We start from the raw sequence: 20355 nt of genomic DNA, 5'->3' as shown, positions 1-20355 counted from the left end.
AAAGATTTGTGTGGCCTGATGCGAACTAGGTCAATTGGAGAAGCCAAATAACAGGTGATGCAGATGAAAGTAGGCTGTAGTACAAGTAAAGGAAATGCAGGGAAATTACAGAAACGAGGAGTTGAAATGTGCTTACCATCTATTTGCAATGAAAAATACAGTGAAAAATGCATTTATAGAAGATGTTGAAAGTGGCTTCCGGCAACATCAATACACAGCTGTGTATGTCTAAGCATATTCAGATACATCTGGCATAAAGTTTGGATATCAATGGTGGCAACTTCATAGCTGATGCTCACTTTCAGTTCCTGCATTGTGCGTGGATCAGTTTCGTAGAACTTGCTCTTCATGTGTCGCCACAGGAAAAAATCACATTAGATTTGAGGAATGTGGTGTCATAAATGTTTGCTGACAGTGAGACATCATGGACTCATTCCAAGGCTACCTTAGCTGTGTGACACATTGCCCCACCTCACTAGAAGAATCAGTACTGTCTTTCATATACCATCATTGATGTTATTCAAACACTATGTTCAGTAATCTACATGTTTCTGACTGTCATATTTCTGTAATTGCTGTACAACCATTGCACAGTAGGGCTTCAAATTAAGACTTTTTCAATATCTGCTGGCCTGTTGGACCAATTTATGTATGGACTTCTTTGGCGCTGAATAATTCTTTGGCGAATGTCTGCAATAACTTCTGGTGTGTGAAGTGAAGGAATTCTTTGTCATTTTACATTTTGCACAGATCTACAAGTACACCAATTTTTATAGAGACTCTGTATTGCTCTCTTTGCTTTTAGCCCTCTATCTGGATTCTTGACCCTGAAAATTTCCGAGTTTCCTTAATCGAACATTTCCACAATTTCAATTCTTTCTTCTATTGATAAAGTCATTTCGCAGACTGCAAAGAGGAACCTCTAACTTCACTGATGAAATAAAATGAAATGCTGACATAAGAATGCTAACAATTGATTATTCCATAAAACTGTCCGTTGTTGTAGCTGTTTACTCCACTTCAGAAGCTGAAATATTGCATTTGGGGGTGGAGGCTACTTTTAATTAGCACCCTGTACTATGTTAATTTCATTGATGACTACTCCAGGAAAGTATTTGTATATATTCACAAAAATAAAAATCAAGTGCCACAGCTGATTAGAGATTTTAAAAATCTAGTTGAAAGTCAAATTGGAAAAAGGATCTGCACTCTATGCACTGAGAGAAATCTGATAATTGTTTACAGACAAGAAGGGGTCCAACAATAGACTACAATGCTATGTACGCCAGAACAAAATGAAGTAGATGAGCACCACATCCATACAACAGTAGGAAAAGGAAGTTGCTTGCTCTTTAAAGCAAATTTGCTAAATAAATTCAGGGCAGAAGCAGTCTTCACTGCAGTCTGTCTAAGTACCAGGTCGTCAACTAAGAAACTATAAAGCAAAACTCAACAAGAAGCGAGAAACAAGAAGCTGGATGTCCAACACCTCAAAATATTTGGAACTGGAGACCTATGTTCAAATTCTCTCAGCCAACTGTCCAAAATGAGACAAAAAAATGTACTGAGTGTTTCTTGGTAGGATACTGTGAAGAATAAAAAGCATATAGGCTTTTTGAACCTAATCACCAAACAACCATAAAAATCAGGGAAATTACTTTTGACGAAGGAACTTCTAAATAGTATAAAGAAGAAGCCGAGCCACAGGAACCAAGCAAATTCACAGAACACAAACAGAATGAAACAACATGTGAACTAAAAGAAATAGAACACAAAACTAAGACTATCACATAAGGTAGTAATTTAATGAATATTAGATGCAGTGAGGAATCAAGTCCATACAAAACAACTAATGATAATGGGCAACGACATAAATGTGAGCCATTATGAAAATCAACATAAATTCCAGTGCTAAAGAAGTGGCATGACTTAATTACTTTTCAGTCTAAACAGTCAATTGACTCCAATCCTTTGCCATTGGATAAAGTAATGACGTTGGACAAAGCTGAAACTGGCTGAAGGCAATATATGAAGAGTTACAATCTCACAAACAGAACGACACATGGGAATCTGCCATTTTATTTTCAAATAACAAACCAAAAATTGCAAAACTGCTTTATAAAACCAAGGAAAAATCTGATAGGTCACACTGTACATTATAAAGTACTGCTAGTAATAAAATGTCATGCTCTGAAGCAAGATCTAGAATATGCGAAACATACGCATCAGTTATAAGGTACAGCTCATTAAGGTACTTATTTGATATGGCTGCTAAAGATGACCTTCACATTGGTCACATATTTGTTGTCATAGCCATCTTACAAGACAACTTACACGAAGAGATTTATCTGAACGCTCCACAAATAGATCCAGTTATGAAGACAGTACAATATACTGGTATTAAAAGACTACAGGAGGCAGTGTATGGGTTGAAGAAAGGTGACTGCTGCTGGAACTTGAAATTAGACAGTACACTGTTGAATCTAAACTACAGCAGCTGACCCTTGTGTTTATTACAAAACTCAGGATTCAGAGATTTTAATAGTTGCTGTGTATGCTGATGATATGCTAATTTTCACTAACAATACATGAGAGAGACGTTTTAAAAAACAAGTTAAGAGAATAATTCAAGCTGAAAGATCTTAGTGAAGCTGATAACTGTATAGGCATCTGGATTTGTAGGAACAGTGAATAAGGTTGTTTGTGGGTAGAGCGGATACACTATGTGATACAAAATTCTCAGCAGATTCAATATGAAAATGTGTAATCTGACATCTATGTCACTGGACAATGACCAAGTGCCACACTCATGATACAAGTTCAAAAACAGAACAAGAGCAAGAAGCTATGAAGACCGTACCCTATCATGAAGCAACAGAAAATCTGATGCATACTTAATTACAAACAAGTGTCGAGTGGACAGTTTTATGGAATAATCAGTTTTTAGGATTCTTCTATCAGCATTTCAGTTTATTTCATCAGTGAAGTTAGAGGTTCCTCTTTGTGGTCTGCAAATAACTTTCTTGATAGAAGAAGGAATTGAAATTGTGGAACTGGATCCCTAATTGTCACTGTTGATGCCACCTCCCTATACACCAACATCCCTCATACCCATAGTCTTACTGCTATTGAACACTACCTTTTCCAACATCCTTCAGACTCCAAACCCACTACCTCATTTCTCACACACCTCACTAACTTTATCCTAGCCCACAACTACTTCACATTTGAAGGGAAGGTGTATAGACAAATCTGCAGCACACCCATGGGTACCCTCCTACACCAACATTTTTATGGGCCATCTAGAGAACACCTTCCTAGCCTCCCAAAACGCCAAACCCCTAGTCTGGTTCAGGCTCACTGATGATATCTTCATGGTCTGGACTCATGGTCAAGACACCCTATCTTTTTCCCTTCACAACCTCAACACCTTCTCTGTCATCTACTTCACTTGGTCCTCCTCAACCCAGTGTACCATCTTCCTAGATGTTGACCTCCTCCTCTCTGATGGCTCCTTCTGCACCTGTGTCCAAATGAAACCCATCGACCACCGACCACCAACAGTACCTGCATTTTGACAACTCTCATCCCTTTCACACCAAAAAATCCCTTCTATACAGTCTAGCCACCTGGGGACAGCACATCTGCAGTCACAAAAACTCCCTTGCTTAGAACACTGAGGGTCTCACAAAGACCTTCATAGACAGGCACTATCTCCCAGACCTAGTCCACAAACAGATCTCTTGTGCCATTTCCCTTAACACCCCCAATCCTTCCACCACCCCCAAGAAACAGCCACAAAGGAGTGTCTCCTTCATTACCCAGTGCCACCTCAGATTGGAACAACTGAATCACATCCTTTTTCAGGGCTTTGATTACCTTTCATCATGCTGTGAAATGAGGGACGTCCTAGCCAAGATACTTCCCACCCCTCCTAAAGTGATGTTCCATCCCCAATGCAGCTTCCACAACATCCTAGTCCATGCCCAAGTCCCTCCCAATCCCAAAACCTTGCCACAAGGACCATATCCCTGTGAAAGTCACAGGTGCAAACCCTGCCCAATCCAATCACCCAACCCCCTTAACCTGGCCTACCCCACCATGGGCTGGGCCACTTGTGAAAGCAGCCATGTCATTTATCAGCTCGGCTGCAATCATTGTACAGCTCTTTATATTGGTATAACTACCAACCAGCCATCCACCAGAATGGACAGCCACTGCCAAACTGTGGCCAAGAGCAGAGTAGACCACCCTGTGGCACAACATGCACCTGAACATAACACACTTGATACCAATGGCTGCTTCACTGTCTGAGGTATCTGGATCCTTCCCTCCACCACCAGCTCTTCTGAGCCATAATTATCCGGGCCTCAACCTATGGTAACATCTGCCTCCACCCCCTCCACCCAAAAGTTTCCACCCCCTCTGTCCTATCATCTCCTCCCCATTCTCATCTTGCACCCTGTTCATTAGCAGCCCTTCATCAACACATCTGCCTGGCTATCCTCTCCTGTTTTGCTCCTTTTTTCCCCACCTCCCTGCCCCACAACCTCTTGATGCTGCACCTGTTAGTAGTCTAGTCCCTGCACACTCCACCAGACAGGTTTGTCTCTCTCCCCATGCATACACTATTATCCCTTCCTCTTCCCTGCCCTCTCCAGATTGTTGCTTGCATCCCACATGATAGTTGCACTCTGGTTCAACATGCTGGAGTTGGTAGTCATGAATGCGTGAGGTATGCTTGCTTGCTTGTGTGTGTGTGTGTGTGTGTGTGTGCTCTTGGAAGAGAACTGTGGTAGTGATGTGGCTCTGTTGTTGTTCTCACGAAGTGATTTGAGATGATGGAAAAAAAATCAAGATTCGAGCAGTGATTAAGTACTTCGTAAAGAAAGGTATGAAAGCAAAGGACATTCATGCCGATTTCCAGAATACACTGGGGGACTCTGTTCCTTCATATCCAGCTATTGCCAAGTGGACAGATGAATTTAGATTTGGTTGGAAGAGATTAGACGATGATCTGTGCAGAAGTCGGCCAAGATGTGTCTCTACTCCAGAAATCACTGCAAAAGTGCACAAAATGGTCATGAAAGTGTGTGAAATTGCTCACGCTTGCCAGATGTCATCTCAAAGGGTACATCACATTTTAACTGAAGAATTAGAAATGAAAAAATTATCTGCAAGAAAGGTGCCGCAACTCTTGATGCTGGATCAATAACGCATGAGAATGGGCATATCAGAACAATGGTTGGCCCATTTTAAGAGAAACAAACAAGATTTTTTGCACCGGTTTGTGAAAACAGATGAAACTTGGGTGCACTACTATACCTCAGAGACAAAACAACAGTCAAATCAGTGGAAACATGCTGATTCTCTGCCACCAAAGAAAGCAAAGACAATTCCTTCGGCAGGAAAGGTCATCGCATCATTGTTCTGGGATGTGAAGGGGATTCTGTTTATAGATTATCTCCCCACTGGGCAAACAATTACTGGAAAATACTATGCTAGCCTTCTGGACAAATTGCAACAAAAGATACATGAAAAAAGGTCAGGTTTAGCAAGGAAGAAAGTCATCTTCCATCAAGACAATGTGTGCCTGCACACGTGCTGTCGTCATGGCAAAATTACATGAACTAAGATGTGAATTTTTGTCACACCCACCTTATTCACCTAATATGGCTCCATCAGACTTCCATCTCTTCCCAAAATAGAAAATTTTTCTTGGTGGATGAAGATTCACTTCAAACGAAGAACTGATAGCCAGAGTTGACAACTATTTTGCAGGCTGGGGGAAGCTCATTTTCGAGATGGGATCAAGGAACTAGTACATCACCGGACCAAGTGCATTAATCTACAAGGAGACTGCATTGAAAAATAAAAGAAGTTTGTGATGTAAGTACTTTTTTCTATTTCGTTCTGAGAACTTTTCAAACCACCCTCATAGCAATTTGTCTTTTCCTACATTGTTAATTAAGAACAAGGCTACACCTAGCTTAATTGATAGAAATTGTCAGCTGTTTCTGCAATAATACACATATAAAATACTGCCAGGCAGTCAAAAGTTTTCTAAAGCAGGGGACTGCCACATAATAGGTTACTGTGATGCACGTTAGGCTGGTGATGCCAAAGACAGAAAGCTGACATCTGGATATCTGTTTTAATCTCAAGGAGCAGTGATTTTCCGGCAGAGAAAGAACCAGCCAGCAGTAGCATTATCTACAAATGTGGGGTGGGGGTGGAATAAAGACCCTCATCTCAATACGTCAGAAGGCTCTGAGTCTTCAAAGTTTAGACAGGGAAGTATTACCAAATTCCAAGAAGGATCCTGTCAAACTATAAAGTTACAACAAGGCAGCAATGATTTGTCTCAGAATAGTGGCTACATGGGGTAAACTAAACATATAAACACAAGACATGACTCTGAGAAAAAACAGTCTGGCATGTCACTGTCGAGCATATACATTCAGGCCAAACACTGGCAGACATGATGACAAAACTTTTAGCAAAGCCTTACCATCATCTGCTGCTACAAGATTTTGCACTGAAAATATAGGTTTTTTAATTCTTTGTTCGTGATCTTCTCAGGCATGATTTTATTGAGCGTACACAAATTTAGAACATATGCCTTGCTTCTTAAGTGTATTTAGTGTTGTTATGGTGTACCTAGGGATGATCTGTTTCTTTACTCCATGTAATATATTGTGTTACCACATTTACCTTTTTAATGTTTGTGAAACAATGTATTTATTCCCATTAGATACTGCCTCTACTAACTGATATAAATATAGAGACTACAAGAGTAATTCAAGTATCTGACAGCCTTCACAGAAAAAACCAGAAATACTAGTATTAGCTTGCTTTTCTCCTGTTAGACACGTAATAAATCTGGCATCACATTACTAAAGTATTTGTGCTCAGAAACTGTTACATGTAAGAGAGTGAAAAATGTCAAATTACAGTACCTCTAAAATCCTTGTAATTATCTGCCGGTGGTCTAGGTCTTCATTGGCAGATGCAGTTTCCGGGTAACAGATCATGTGCAACAATCTTTGAGCCTGCAAGACACAAAAACAATTACGAATCTTCCACAAAATTTTTCTTTATGTGGTGAAACATTATTATTGTGCACTTTTTTCGTGCTGTGGTGATGTACCTAACAATATGAATGAATGCTTGCATATATTAACATAACTTAGCCATGAACTTAACCCTCAGATTTTTAATTACTTTTTAAAGCTCATTGCATCTTCACAACCCACAGAATATATTTCTATCTTGATTACAAAATGTTCACATCAATGCTTCCTAAATGTATGTTTCTGCTTCATGCTACTTTTTTTGGAAGTGCATTTAATACTATACAACTGTCCTTGGTGTCTCCTTATTCTATTCTTTGGTTCCTAGTTAATTTCGCATAAAGCATATGTATATATTTATAATCAATACCCAATACATAAATAAGCATTTGGTATGACCTACAAGGGTTGTTTCAAAAATAAGGTTCCACATTTTTTTTAGACACAAGGAATTTTTTATTCGAAAAAACAATTACACCATTGGAAACGTTGATCTTTAAGCTATTTTTCCACGTAGTCCCCATTTTTTTTCTATGCATTTTTTCTGTCCAGTAATCCACTTTTGCAGTCCCACCTCAAAGAAGTCTGCCGCCAACCCGTTGAGAAACTTGGAAACTTCTTCTTGCAACTCCTCATCTGTCTGGAATCATAGACCGCCTAGGTGCTCCTTCAATTTTGGAAAGAGATGGAAATCGCTTGGTGCCAAATCAGGGCTATAAGGGAGGCGGTCAATGACATCCCAGCCAAATTTGTCAATTAACTCCTTCATTTGTGTGACACATGCGGATGGGCATTGTTGTGGTGCAGCCTTACACCTTTGCTGAGTTTTCCCCTATGATGATTTTGGATTGCCCGTTTGAGCTTTCTCAAGGTCTCACAATAACCTGTTGAGTTTATGGTGGTCCCTCTAGGCATAAAATCAATGAGCAGTACACAATGCCGGTCCAAAAACACCGATGACATGTTTTTTCCTGCTGACAGCTGCTGCTTAAACTTCTTTGCTGATGGCGATCCGGTGTGTTTCCCTACTTTGCTGGTGGCGATTTGGTGTGTTTCCATTGGTGCGATTGTTGTTTTGTTTCCGGAGTAACGTAATGGCACCACGATTCATCCCCCATAACAATGGAATCAAGGAAATCTTCCTTATTCTTGTCACATTCTCCAGAACTTCCAAGCACAGTCGACGCGCTGCTGTTTGTGAACTTCTGAAAGCATGTGTGGCACCCAGCGTGTGCACACCTTGTGGTAGCCTACCTTTTCATTCAATATCCTGTCAACTGAAGCTTCAGAAGCCTCAGGAATTTGAGCAGCCAGTTGCCGGATGGTGATTTGCTGATCTTCGAGAAGGATTTGGTCAACTTTTGCCACAACTTCATCGGAGATCGAAGACCACCCTCTTTGTTGTTAGTCGTAGACGCCCGTACAGCTGTTGGCAACCTCCCTACACCATTTGCACACATGTTGAATGCTTACACATGTTTCCCCATACACTTCACCCAATTGCTGATGAATTTCTACAGGTGGTAACTTTCTTGCATGCAAAAATCGGATGACTGCACGAATTTCACACCTGGCAGTGACGGCGATGACAGGCTTCATCGCTTATGGCTGTCAGACTGGTACTGATCGTTGCAGAGTCACGCTGTTTGCTGGAATTGGTGGTGGGGGATCCGGCAAACATGGTGGTGTTGCCAGATTTTGCACTGCACCATGCACGGTAAGTGTACAAAGTTGGAAACCTTACTTTTGAAACAACCCTCGTATTTACTGTATATTCAGTTCTACCTGTGGAAGAATGTAGCCTGTTCCTGACTGACAGATTTCACATGGGCTGCTGATGTACTTTTTGCTTTCTCTCCTTATCTCCCACTCTGGCAAGGACATCCTACTACATTAACTCCAGCCAAAATATATTCTTCATGTGCTGACTGTCAACTATAAGTTAACTTGCAATGAGTCTATACATAAAATAAAATACCGAAACATTCATAGCAAATACAATCTACAGGTTGTATGTGTCAGAGACAATATAGTAAATCATACAGGCAAAATGGAGAAAAAAATTTTCTCAGGGAGAATAAAGCATACTTACTTCAGACATATATTCTTTTATACATAATGGAAACATAAAATCACTGCCAGCACTAAAATATAAAGTTTTAAAATTTTTTTTTTGATGATGATGATGGGCCCTTAACCCTTGCAATACCAATATATTTTCAGTTATGTGTATTACCAAGGTTACTTTATTCCCAACATAAAAAATTTGTTGATTGAAGCCTCGAAATATCAAAGGGGCTAAGTGCCATTGTGGTCAACAATATATATTACCACATAGCTAGGTGCGATGTACCAATGCACACTACATATCAATTAAGTCAAGTGCCATGAGCCTTGTACGCTGTCGCACCGGCAAGGATGAAAGGCTTGTGTGCATAGTTCACAGGTCTTTGTAGTTTTGAACAGGGCATGTACCACTGTGCTTGCTGTCATATTTAGTGAGCTATAGAAATAGACCTGTCAGTAGTAAGCTTACTTGTGTTGATCACCAGCTTGTCAGGGACCACATTTAGTCCATTCCAAGAGATATCAGTCATAACATCACATCAAAAACAGAAAGAGTATGCCTTAGATCTGATTTACACATCAGTTGATGGTATGCAGCTTTCAAAAAAATACATCCAAGTTCTCTTTTGTCCTTTAAATGTTACTACACTGTACGAATGAAGGATTTTCTGAATCTGTCTTTTAAGAAACCTAGAATGGACACATGGAAGCTATGTGATTGTTTCCAGTGCCAAATTAGACTTCGAACCACAATGAGTCTGGAAGCTAAAAGAATCCTGGAATTCATCTATGCAAAACTGAATGAGCAAAGAAGTGGTGAGAGAAAATATGGCTGCTTCGAAACAACCTGGTAGTGATGTATACTCTATCTATATTGACTTGGAACAGATAGTATACATGCCTATTCCAATGCTCTGTGAAATGTTTTCTGGAAGGCAGATTTCTTGATCCAACTTCTGTGTTAATGTAAGTGATATCAGGCACTCATACATGTATGTATAGGACGAGCCTATTGATGGAAGAGGAGGCAATATGAAATAGCCTCTTGCCTTTTAACTGTGGTGAAAATGGGAGTCACCACAAAGAGACAACTGGCTATTTGGAGTGATAACTGCACAGATCAGAACAAGAATATAATGCTAGTATTTATTCTGGTGTACATTGTGTCTCTTGACCTGTTTGAATCTGCTGCACACAAATTCCTTACCATGGTCCACAATTTCCTCTCATGTGATCATGATTGTGGTATTACAGAGAAGCACAACAGAGTCACAAAGGTATACATACTTACAAGATGTCATGACATCTGCAGAACTTTTCAAGCCTTTTTGTCTTTTGACACGAGTTATAACTATCAGTATTCTAAGACACATTCTGTGGTGTTTGTATACTTTCACTGGATAATTTTTTAAACTAATCTTTTGCACCCTGGATACTGGATGATGGTTAATAACTGAATCTGGTAGATGACTAATGGGACAAATAAACAGCTGATGGTCAAAATGCATTTTAGAAAACATATTGGTTTTGTTGTGATTATACGGATATCTTAATAGTTGCACACTTATCGGACCTCAAACATAATAGGATTTTGGATAATTTTGGATAGTACAGGTAGTTTTCCACCATGGATTGTGGAGTCGTTATGATCAGTTAGAAGTAGCACTGGAGAACCAGTCAAAAAATGGCATTTCCTTCCCCTTAGAGATGCTACCGATATCTTCATATGCCACTTGGCCTAAAGAATGCACCAGCCATATTTCAGCACATGTAACATGGAGCTTTGCAAGTTATAAAACTGAGGCTATGTATTGTATACTTGAATGACATAACTGTTTTGCAAAGGATATTGAAGAACATGTGCTGTGGCTATGGGAAGTGTCCCTTCACAATTTTTAACTCCACACTTACCTGCAATACTAAAATTATGATTCCTTGATGTCTCTGAATGTGTCCTATCAAATGAACCCCCCCCCCCCCCCCCTCCCTTTTTTTATCAAGTTGTGCCACAAAATACTTTTTTTGCACAGTTCTATACAGTACCTTCTCATTAGTTATACAATCTACTCACTCAATCCTCAGCAGTTTTCTTTAGCACCACATTTCAAAAGCTTATATTCTCTTCTTGTCAAATTGCTTACCAAATAACATTATTTGTGGTAAATAATTTATGAGTAAAGAACACCACTCACCAAATAGTAGAGGTGTTGAATTGTCAACATGTAAAAAATAATAATAAATAAATAAATAAATAAACCTAGATATCTTTCAGGAAAATCCTTTGATGAGCACACAGGGACAATGGAGCTAGTCAGTCAGTGTGGTGTATGATGACATGGGGGTGTGGATTGGGACAGTGTGACGGAACAGGAGGAGGGCAGATTGCTCTGTAAAGAGCATGGGAACAGAGTATTAACAGAGATTAAGGCCATGAGGATCAGAAAAGTGTGGAGGGAAGGATTGAAATGGAATGGGTTGTATAGCAGCTTTTGAACTTAAGCACATTGTGCCCAGCAGCATGTTCTGCCACAGGAAGAGGTCAACTCTGTTCTTGGTCATAATTTGGAAGTGGCTATTTATTCTAGTGAACAGCTAGTTGGTTGGCATGCCCAGCTGTGGAAGAATAGCAGCTGAGCCAGTATATAACACACCTGCTTTCATAGATGGCCCTGCCTCCACTGGGACAGGATATGCCTGTGACAGGACTGGATCAGGATATGCTGGGTGAATGAATTGGGAAGATCTTGCAGCTGGGTCTTCCACAAGGATATGTCCCTGATGATAAGATAGTTGTAGCCATGGCGAAGGACACGATTCAGTAGCTATGACTATATATAATTACTATCCCCCACACTCCAGCTGCTTCCCTCTGAGCCACCAGCTATCGCTCCCCATCCCTCCTTCCACTTCTCACCTCTTTCTCCCTCTACCCATCACATGCGACACAACACAGCCCCTTAGCCCAGACCACTTGCCTAACTAGTCTTGCATGTTAAGAGGGCACAATGTAACTGTGCAGCTTTTTTTTTTCTTCTCTCTCTCTCTCTCTCTGTGTGTGTGTCTGAGGGAGGGGGGGCATTTGTATTCTGCCTGAATTTTCATTACCATATCATTTCTGATAAGTCATCTGTTGTGCCCATTATCAGCTTTTTAACTGCATATGTAAAATAACTTTTGAGTGTATGATCAGCTACCAGAAATCTGTGTAGTAGCATATGAACCCTGCGTAATGGACAAGTATGGTGCTAAAATTTCTTCCATGTAGTAAAAGTTCCCTAAAATGTAGGATTCCTAAAAGTATATGCCTAGTTTAGTTTCTCTCATGACAGTTCAAACACATCATACAACAAAACCAGTTATACTGTCTGTGACTCAATGATTCCTCCATGTGGTGAGACGCTCTTCATCTATTTCATATTATTGTTAAATAACAGCAACAGCAATATGATTAATAAATTGCATGCTCAATAATACTGGAAAAGATAGATTGCTCCTTACTGTAAAGAAGACAAGTTGCAGAAAGTCACAACTGAAAGATACCTACATAAAGCTTTCGGCCACAGCCTTCATCAGCATAATAGAAACACACACCATTCATACACACAAGTAAGCACACCTCATGCCCCCATGATGGCCAACTGTAGCATTATGATCTGAGATGCTATGTAAGTGTCTTTTAATTTTGCCTTTCTGCAACTTAACATGTCTTTTTTACTGTAAGCAACAATCCATCTTTTCATACAGTGTTGATAGTCCTACCTGCACTTTCCATTGTTTAAATTATATCTTACTAACAGAAGGTCTGAACATTGCGCTTAGGCTTTGGACAGGAGATCAACAGAAACACCAAAATACCTACAGATTGTGCTGGACCAACATTTGTAATATTTAGTAAATATTTGTACAAAGATATTAGTCAGACAAAATCTTTTGTCTCCGCTAGACCTTACAACAGATAGGCATCTAGGATATGAGTGACTTGTCCATCCTTTCCAACTATCCCAAATTTATGCCTTTTTGCAAAAGCTAGTATAGTTTTTTCCTCTACTTTCAGTAGTATGTGGAATTTAGCCTCTTGAAGTTAGGTACCGGCCAGTCATTTCGACTCCTTATAATTTTAACAGCAGGATGAACCAGAAAGATATCACATAGAAAAGATTGGTCAATATATCAACATACTTCATAGGCACTAAAAATTTTTTGATAGATAATGATAGCAAAGCATGAACTGTTCATAGTTACACCACTTAAATTACACATCATTTGCCTTTATAAATACATTAGTACCTGCATAATTCTTATATGTTTGCAATGTGATGAAGGGACTGAAAATTAAGCCCCAACAATGAGAATCAAATTAATGATGTCAAATTTATGCTACAATTCAGTAATCTTGCCTATTGTGCTACAGACACTCGACAAAATGCATAACATATCAGCTAAAATCTACACTGTAAGAAAAAAAAAAGGGTAAGAAAAGACACACATCATGAAAGAATTACCTGAATGAGACAGAAATCAGTAGATGTGATGTACATGTACAGGCAAACAATTACAATTTCAGAAAAATAGGTTGATTTATTCAAAGGAAAGAGCCGCATAAATCAAGTAAGTCAATAATGTGTTGGTACAGTTCTGGTCCTCATGCAAGCTGTCATTTAGCTTGGCACTGATTGACAGACTTATTGGATGTCTTCCTGAGAGATATTGTGCCAAATTCTGTCCAACTCATGTGTTAGATTGTTAAAATCCTGAGCTGGTTGAAGGGCCCTGCCCCTAATGCTTCAAAAATCCTTAACTGGGGAGAGATCTGGCGATAGGGTTTGACATGCACAAAGACAAGTAATAGAAACTCCTGCCTAATGTGGGTGGACATTACCTTGCTGAAAAGTAAGCCCAGAACGACTTGCCATGAAGTGCAACAAAACAGGTCATAGAATACTGCTGATGTTTTGCTGTGCTGTAAGCAGCCGCAGATGACAACCAAAGGGGTCCCGCTATGAAAAGAAGTGTCGTCCCACACCATCACTCCCCAGTGTTGAGCTGTATGGTGAGAGATAGTCAGGTTTGTAATCCAAAACTGTCTGGGCCACCTTCAGACATGTTCCTGGCATGCAATCTCATTGATTGGAGAATTGTTTTCAATGATGAGTCTGCTTCAAATTGACTCTTGATTAACACCTTGAGCAAACAGTGTCAAACTGATACTACAGTACCTCCATGTTAGTGGCATATGTTGATAAAAAATTCCTTATTCTAGCTTATTTTCAGTACAGAAAAAATCCATTCCTGCAGTTTCAGTGGGCCATTTACTGCTGACACCATACCACAGACAAACTTACATGGCATAGAGCCAGAGTCAACTGAGACATTTAGTGGTATTCTGTGGTATTTAGCAATGTGTCTAGTTCTGGTAGTGGTGGTCAGATTGACACAAATGTAACCATAGATAACTGGTCTAAATGTTACAGGAAACAGCGAATCTCAATACTCATACCTGTCCAACTCCTGGAATCATGATATGGGAGGCTACTGGATATGACAACATAACTGATTTGGTAATTGCTGAATGGGGTCTGAATGCTCACTAATATATTGAAAGTATGATAAACCCTATTCTCATATCCTTCATGATCAGGGCACCAAATGGGAAATTCCAGTAGGACAATGTGAGACACAACACTGTAGTTCACACTACAAATGCTGTGAGTAACTGGTCTTTTCAGTCGCCTGATTCGTCATCCATAGACCATGTCTGGGATGCAATGGGAAGACACACACTTTCACATCAACCTCCAGCCAGTGATCTTCATAAACTGACATGACAGTCTTTCATGCAGGGCAAAGAATCCCTCAAGATAACAATTGGAGGCAATTTCCTTCTATGTCCGAATGAATACAAAAGTGTATTTTTCCATAAATCATTACAAAAGTTCATCTAAACCTTATATGTTATGACTGAAATTAAATTCAATTAATAGAATGTCACACTTTTGGCTTACCTGTTTTGGAGTTAACATGCTATCAAGTAACATATCCTGATGACACAATTCTTCAGGATTCTGTAAACAACGTTCAAGGACCCACTGTTGTGAACAAATCTGACGCAATACATGTTGAGCAAAGTGTGATAGACCAGTGTTAGCCGATTCTGGACCTGATGACACACCTTGCAATGTTGTAAGTGATCGACTGCAACAAAAATTATTTTAGTAAGGGCAATTGTTTCTGGAGAAAAACTGTGCATGCTGACAGAATTGAATTGGAAATAAAAAACTGGATGTTGTGCTACATTAATACTCCTAAATATAAACAGCTAATATGGAATACAAAGGGAAAACAAATAAAAAGAATACATTGAACTACACAGGCTAGTACTTGCAAAAAATGACAAGGTGGTGAGGTAGACAAGGATGAATGAAAGAATACTGACTTACTTAAGGTTTTGGAAATGATATTCTAACTTCTGGCAAATAAGAAACAGGAGAAGAATGTGTAAACGTGAAGATTTATTCATTTCAGATACAACACACCACTTCTCTTTTCCATTCATCTGCCTTTACTTTCCTCTTGATTCTGTTTCTTTCCTCTTGCTTCTGTTTAGTAAAGTAATCATAAAAATATTATTTATCTACTGCTTTCTCCCCATTACTATTCTAGCCTCACACACTTTCCTTTAGCACAGCTTTTATTCCCTGAGATGGCAATCCCCTCCCTTCAAAAAGCAATTGATATCATTTTCAAGAATCCAAATCTTGGCTGTGAGACTATGTTGTTTGATTACACGGTACAGTCCCATTAATCAGAACTAATTGGGACCGGACCTTGTTCGGATTACCAATTTGTTCGGATTAGCCGGAATTATGGTGATGAGTTTCTAGAATGAACTATACCAAGCAGATAAGTAGGTATACCATGGCAACAAATGGGAATAAGTGTGGAAACAATGGCTCACTCTCACTCCCTGCCCTTGTTTTGTGCAGTGTTGAGACCTTTGTAGTGTCTGAGGTCAGTGCACTGACAGTTGGCTCGCAAAGCACTTAGTTATGTTAGTTATCGATTGCTGGTACACGTAACATTTGTATTGTATTTGTTCAGGTGTAGTGGTGTACATATCTTCGTCATGAGTTAACAAAAACATACGATGTTGACTCTCAAATAAAAACTGAATGCTTTGAAGCAGACAGACAAAGGTGAGAATGTATCTAAACTGACAACGGAACTGGGTATTGATAAAGCAACCATTTGTCATTGGAAGAAGAACTGAATGAAGCTTGAACAGTCCTGTGCAACGTCTTCTGGAAAAACACTTGAAATTCAGCAGACTTTGAAACAGTCCCAGTACGATAAAGTGGATGAAGCTCTTTTCCTTTGGTTTACACAGGAAAGAAAAAGGGAACTCCTTTGAGTGGAGAACTGGTTCAGGAGAAGGCTGTTTACCTGAACAAGTTAATGAATGGTGATGAGTCTTTTAGTGAGAGTACAGATTGGTTGGACAGATTCAAAAAATGTCATGGAATCTGCAGCTAATAATTACTGGAGAGCAGCTTTCTTCTGACCGTGATGCAGCAAAGGAATACTGGGGTGGGTTTGAAAAAATGATAACAGAGGGAAAGTATTCTCCCCAACAAATTTATAATGCTGACGAGACTGACCTTAATTTTAGGGCATTGCAAACAAAAAGCCTGGCATCAAAAGCAGAAGACCAGACTCCTTGTTTTAAAATGTGCAAAGATCATGTTACTTTATTAGCGTGCAGCAATGCTGCTGATAATCGCAAGTTGCCTTTAATGCCAATCGGCAAATCTGCTAGGCCCAGAGCTTTTAAAAATTGCAACTTGAAGTCCTTGCCCGAATATTAACACAACCAGAAAAAAGCATGGATGGATGGTAAGCTGTTCAAAGAATGGTTTCACAGACAGTTTGTTCCCTCTGTTTGATGGTTTTCTAAGGAAAATCATTTGTCTCCCCGTGCAGTCCTTTTGATTGATAACGCACCATCTCACCCCAGCACTGATGAACTATGCTATGGAGAAATTGTGGCGAAGTTTTTGCCGCCAAATGTTACACCACTTTTACAACTGATGGACCAGGGCGTATTTAAAACATTAAAAGTGATTTACAGAAAACAATTTTTAAGAATGCTGATCCAAGATGATAGCATTCCTTTAGTGGACAAAATAAAAAAGACCAATGTGAAGGACGTTGTTCATTGGGCGGCTTAGGCATGGCAGAATATTTTAGAAAATATTCTGAGAAAATTGTGGAAAAAACTGTGGAAATCTCTTGAATTTCAGGACAACCTACTTGAAAATTGAGAGGAAAATCTATTACAAATGATACAGACAATCCCTGGCTGTGAAGAAGCTAGTGGAGGAGATGCAGATGAGTGGATGGCAGCAGATGGGGCATGTCTGGAGAACCTTAATGACACTGATTTAATTGCTCCTGTGACTCAAGACCAGGAAGAAGTGGACTGGTGTGACGGAAGTGACAATGAGCCTGAAAGTGACAAAGGAGAGCTGGTGTCACCCCACTGCTACATCTGCTGATTTGATGTTTATGAGACGATGACACAACTATGCATCATATAACAAACTGTCTTCATTATGCCAAAAAACAATGACTGAGTTTTTGTCATCTAAAAAGTAGGGATACAATGTCCACTGTATTTTAGTAAGTTTGCCAGCTTTTCTTTCATTGTTATGCATTGTTTAAACATAATGTTTTCTTGCCAATTTTTCCAATACATGTTTACTGTATTGTGTAAATTAAAATAATGTGTATGTACAGCAGTTTACTGCACAGTTTTCCATACTTAGAATAACATTTTTCATGTTCGCATTAACTGAACATTCGGATTACCGGGGATCGGATTAGCGGGACTCTGGTGTAGCTGAGGTGTACTACACAGATTCTTTTTAGTCTTGCATTTCGTAAAACCTATCCTCTGATTTATCAGCTTCAACCAATTTTCATTTATTTATTAGTTCCAGAAGAAGTAATGTCAGCTTCCAGAAGATGGATTTCTTGATCTTTCTATTTTTCTGCCTCAAACTTTTGCATGTCACTTCAACAGCAGTTCTTATTTAACATAATTTATCATCATTTGAGTTTGATTTTGAATTTCTGAATTTGTGAGCAGTGTTTTTGAGGTTATTGAGTTAGACAGGTGAATAATAGCATAGGCTTTATAACATAATAGTGTAACACTTACGCCAAATCCATCAATGGATCATCTCCACCTCCTAAGATGTCACTAGTGCCCAAAATATGGCTGATGCTTAACTCAGCTGCACTGCCACCTTGCCCAGGAGTCTTATTACCTACAGACCCATGGCTCTGTTGTGTCTGATCTGACTTCTTGCTCAGCATTTTGGAGTCACGAGCAGTGGCATCAGCCACCACAAGTATTGCCTAAAGTGAAAAATAAAGCCAAACAACTATGAAACATTCAGAAGAGAGCTTCAAAATAAAATAACAACATATTTGATCTCTTGTTTTAAATAAAAAGACAGTGATCAAAATAATGTATTAGAAAGTATACAATACCTGAATAACTCTGCCACTCAAATTAAGTATCTGTAAATGGTATACGAATAATAGTTTACCTCTACATTAATATCTCTTCCTCACCTATGAGGGCAACATGAAAGATTCCTGCCCTGCCACATAAGTGAAATTTTTTTACTGCTGTGTTGGTATGTGGGCAACAATGTGGTCACATTTTAGCTTTATACATGGAATAGTTTTGTTTGTGTGGCTTTAAAGTCCATGTGTTGTGCATGTTTCATTCAAACAGTTAAAATGGAAATTCATCCAAAGTTGATGTGCAGGTGTATGATGAATATGCTCCATAATATTCAATGGTTAAGAAATCTGTTGTTTAATTCAAATATGCAACACTTTGTAATTCTTCAGGCTTTCTGGCGAGGCATTTTCATGCTGATTAATCGGATCTCTGCCAGTTATTCACGTCTTTCCTGCACGATATTTCATCTGCATGACTCGCAATCTTCTTCAGGTGATGTCCGATTCTGATTCTAGTGTGGAATGAGTCCGGTATTTATGCCTATGTTATGCTAGGTGTTCCCTCTGCAGTTCGCACCACGTCTGGTGCTCTGTCTGTGGTATGCGCCGACCAATAGCAACGGCTGTAGCATTTTCTTCTAGCTGTGGCTGTTCCGAACACTGTGCGAGTAGTTTTTGGTTATTATCCATTGTTAATATAGGTGAATTATATTCTGAATGGCGTCCAAGCTGTGCCAGACATTTTATCCTCCGATTGTTGTCATTTGAGTCCCTCAGTGAATTAGGATGTTTTGTTACCAAGGTGTGCTGTGTTAGGCACTCCGTGCAAAGTTCTTGCCCCCCTCCCCCCAGGAGCGGCTGCACTGCTATTTTCAGGCCGATTGTGTTCAAACTGACCATAATGTCAGTGTCCGGGGCATTGTAGGGAGTCCTCTGAGTTGCCAATGTGATGGGAACACTTCCCCACATATGGCGAGAACATCTTCTTAAGGTGTTGTGCAGTGAGCAGCAATGGGCAACCCACACTCACCAGTGGTGGCCAGTCTGTTTATGGAAAGAGTTGATCAGCCCCAGATCAACCGAAATGCTTTTTTAGATACATGCATGACATCTTTGTCATATGGCCCCACAGGAGGGAAAAACTCGATGTTTTCTTGGACCACCTAAACTCACACCACCCTAACATTAAATTCACCATGGAACTGGGGAAGGATGGACTACTCCCTTTCCTAGATGTACTAGTTAAGAGGAAGGGAGATGGTACTTTCAGTCACGGTGTGTAATGCAAAACCCACTCACACTGACTTGTACCTGCAAGCCAGCAGTTGCCACCATTCGGCACAGAAAAATGGTGTACTCAGAACACTGGTTCATCGGGCACGAACTCTGTCAGATCTGGATAATTTGGCGACTGAGACAGAACATCTACAATCTGTGTTCTACAAAAATGGATACTCTTCTCGAGATGTTCAAAAGGCACTGCGCCCAGCTTCTCCACCAGAGGTTCCTGAAGAGATACAAGAAGAAATGCAAAAGGTTGCACATTTGCCATATATTGGGCCAATATCTGCAAAAATCTGCAGAATTCTCCTCAAACATAACATTAAAAGCATGTTTGATCCACCCACCAAGATTAAGGCTCTGTAAGGGAGAGTGAAGGATGACCTGCATCTACAGAAACTGG

The 20355-nt window shown here is 39.7% G+C and overlaps 1 protein-coding gene across 1 annotated transcript in view; it reads right to left on the bottom strand.

Moving 5' to 3' along the window:
* Positions 1–20355, bottom strand: part of LOC124595444 (mediator of RNA polymerase II transcription subunit 12) — a 371808-nt gene that overhangs the window by 150288 nt on the left and 201165 nt on the right. Inside the window, exons 26-28 of the mRNA XM_047134188.1 lie at positions 18358–18557; positions 15143–15332; positions 6960–7052 (exon numbers count right to left, since the gene is read on the bottom strand). Coding sequence (XP_046990144.1) covers positions 6960–7052; positions 15143–15332; positions 18358–18557 — 483 coding nt within the window. The remainder of the gene's footprint in view (positions 1–6959; positions 7053–15142; positions 15333–18357; positions 18558–20355) is intronic.

Source organism: Schistocerca americana, chromosome 2 (assembly GCF_021461395.2).
Source record: "Schistocerca americana isolate TAMUIC-IGC-003095 chromosome 2, iqSchAmer2.1, whole genome shotgun sequence".
NCBI classification, from domain to species: domain Eukaryota; kingdom Metazoa; phylum Arthropoda; class Insecta; order Orthoptera; family Acrididae; genus Schistocerca; species Schistocerca americana.
The sequence above is the reverse complement of the archived record's forward strand: the minus strand, read 5'-3'. Positions and strand labels throughout refer to the sequence as shown.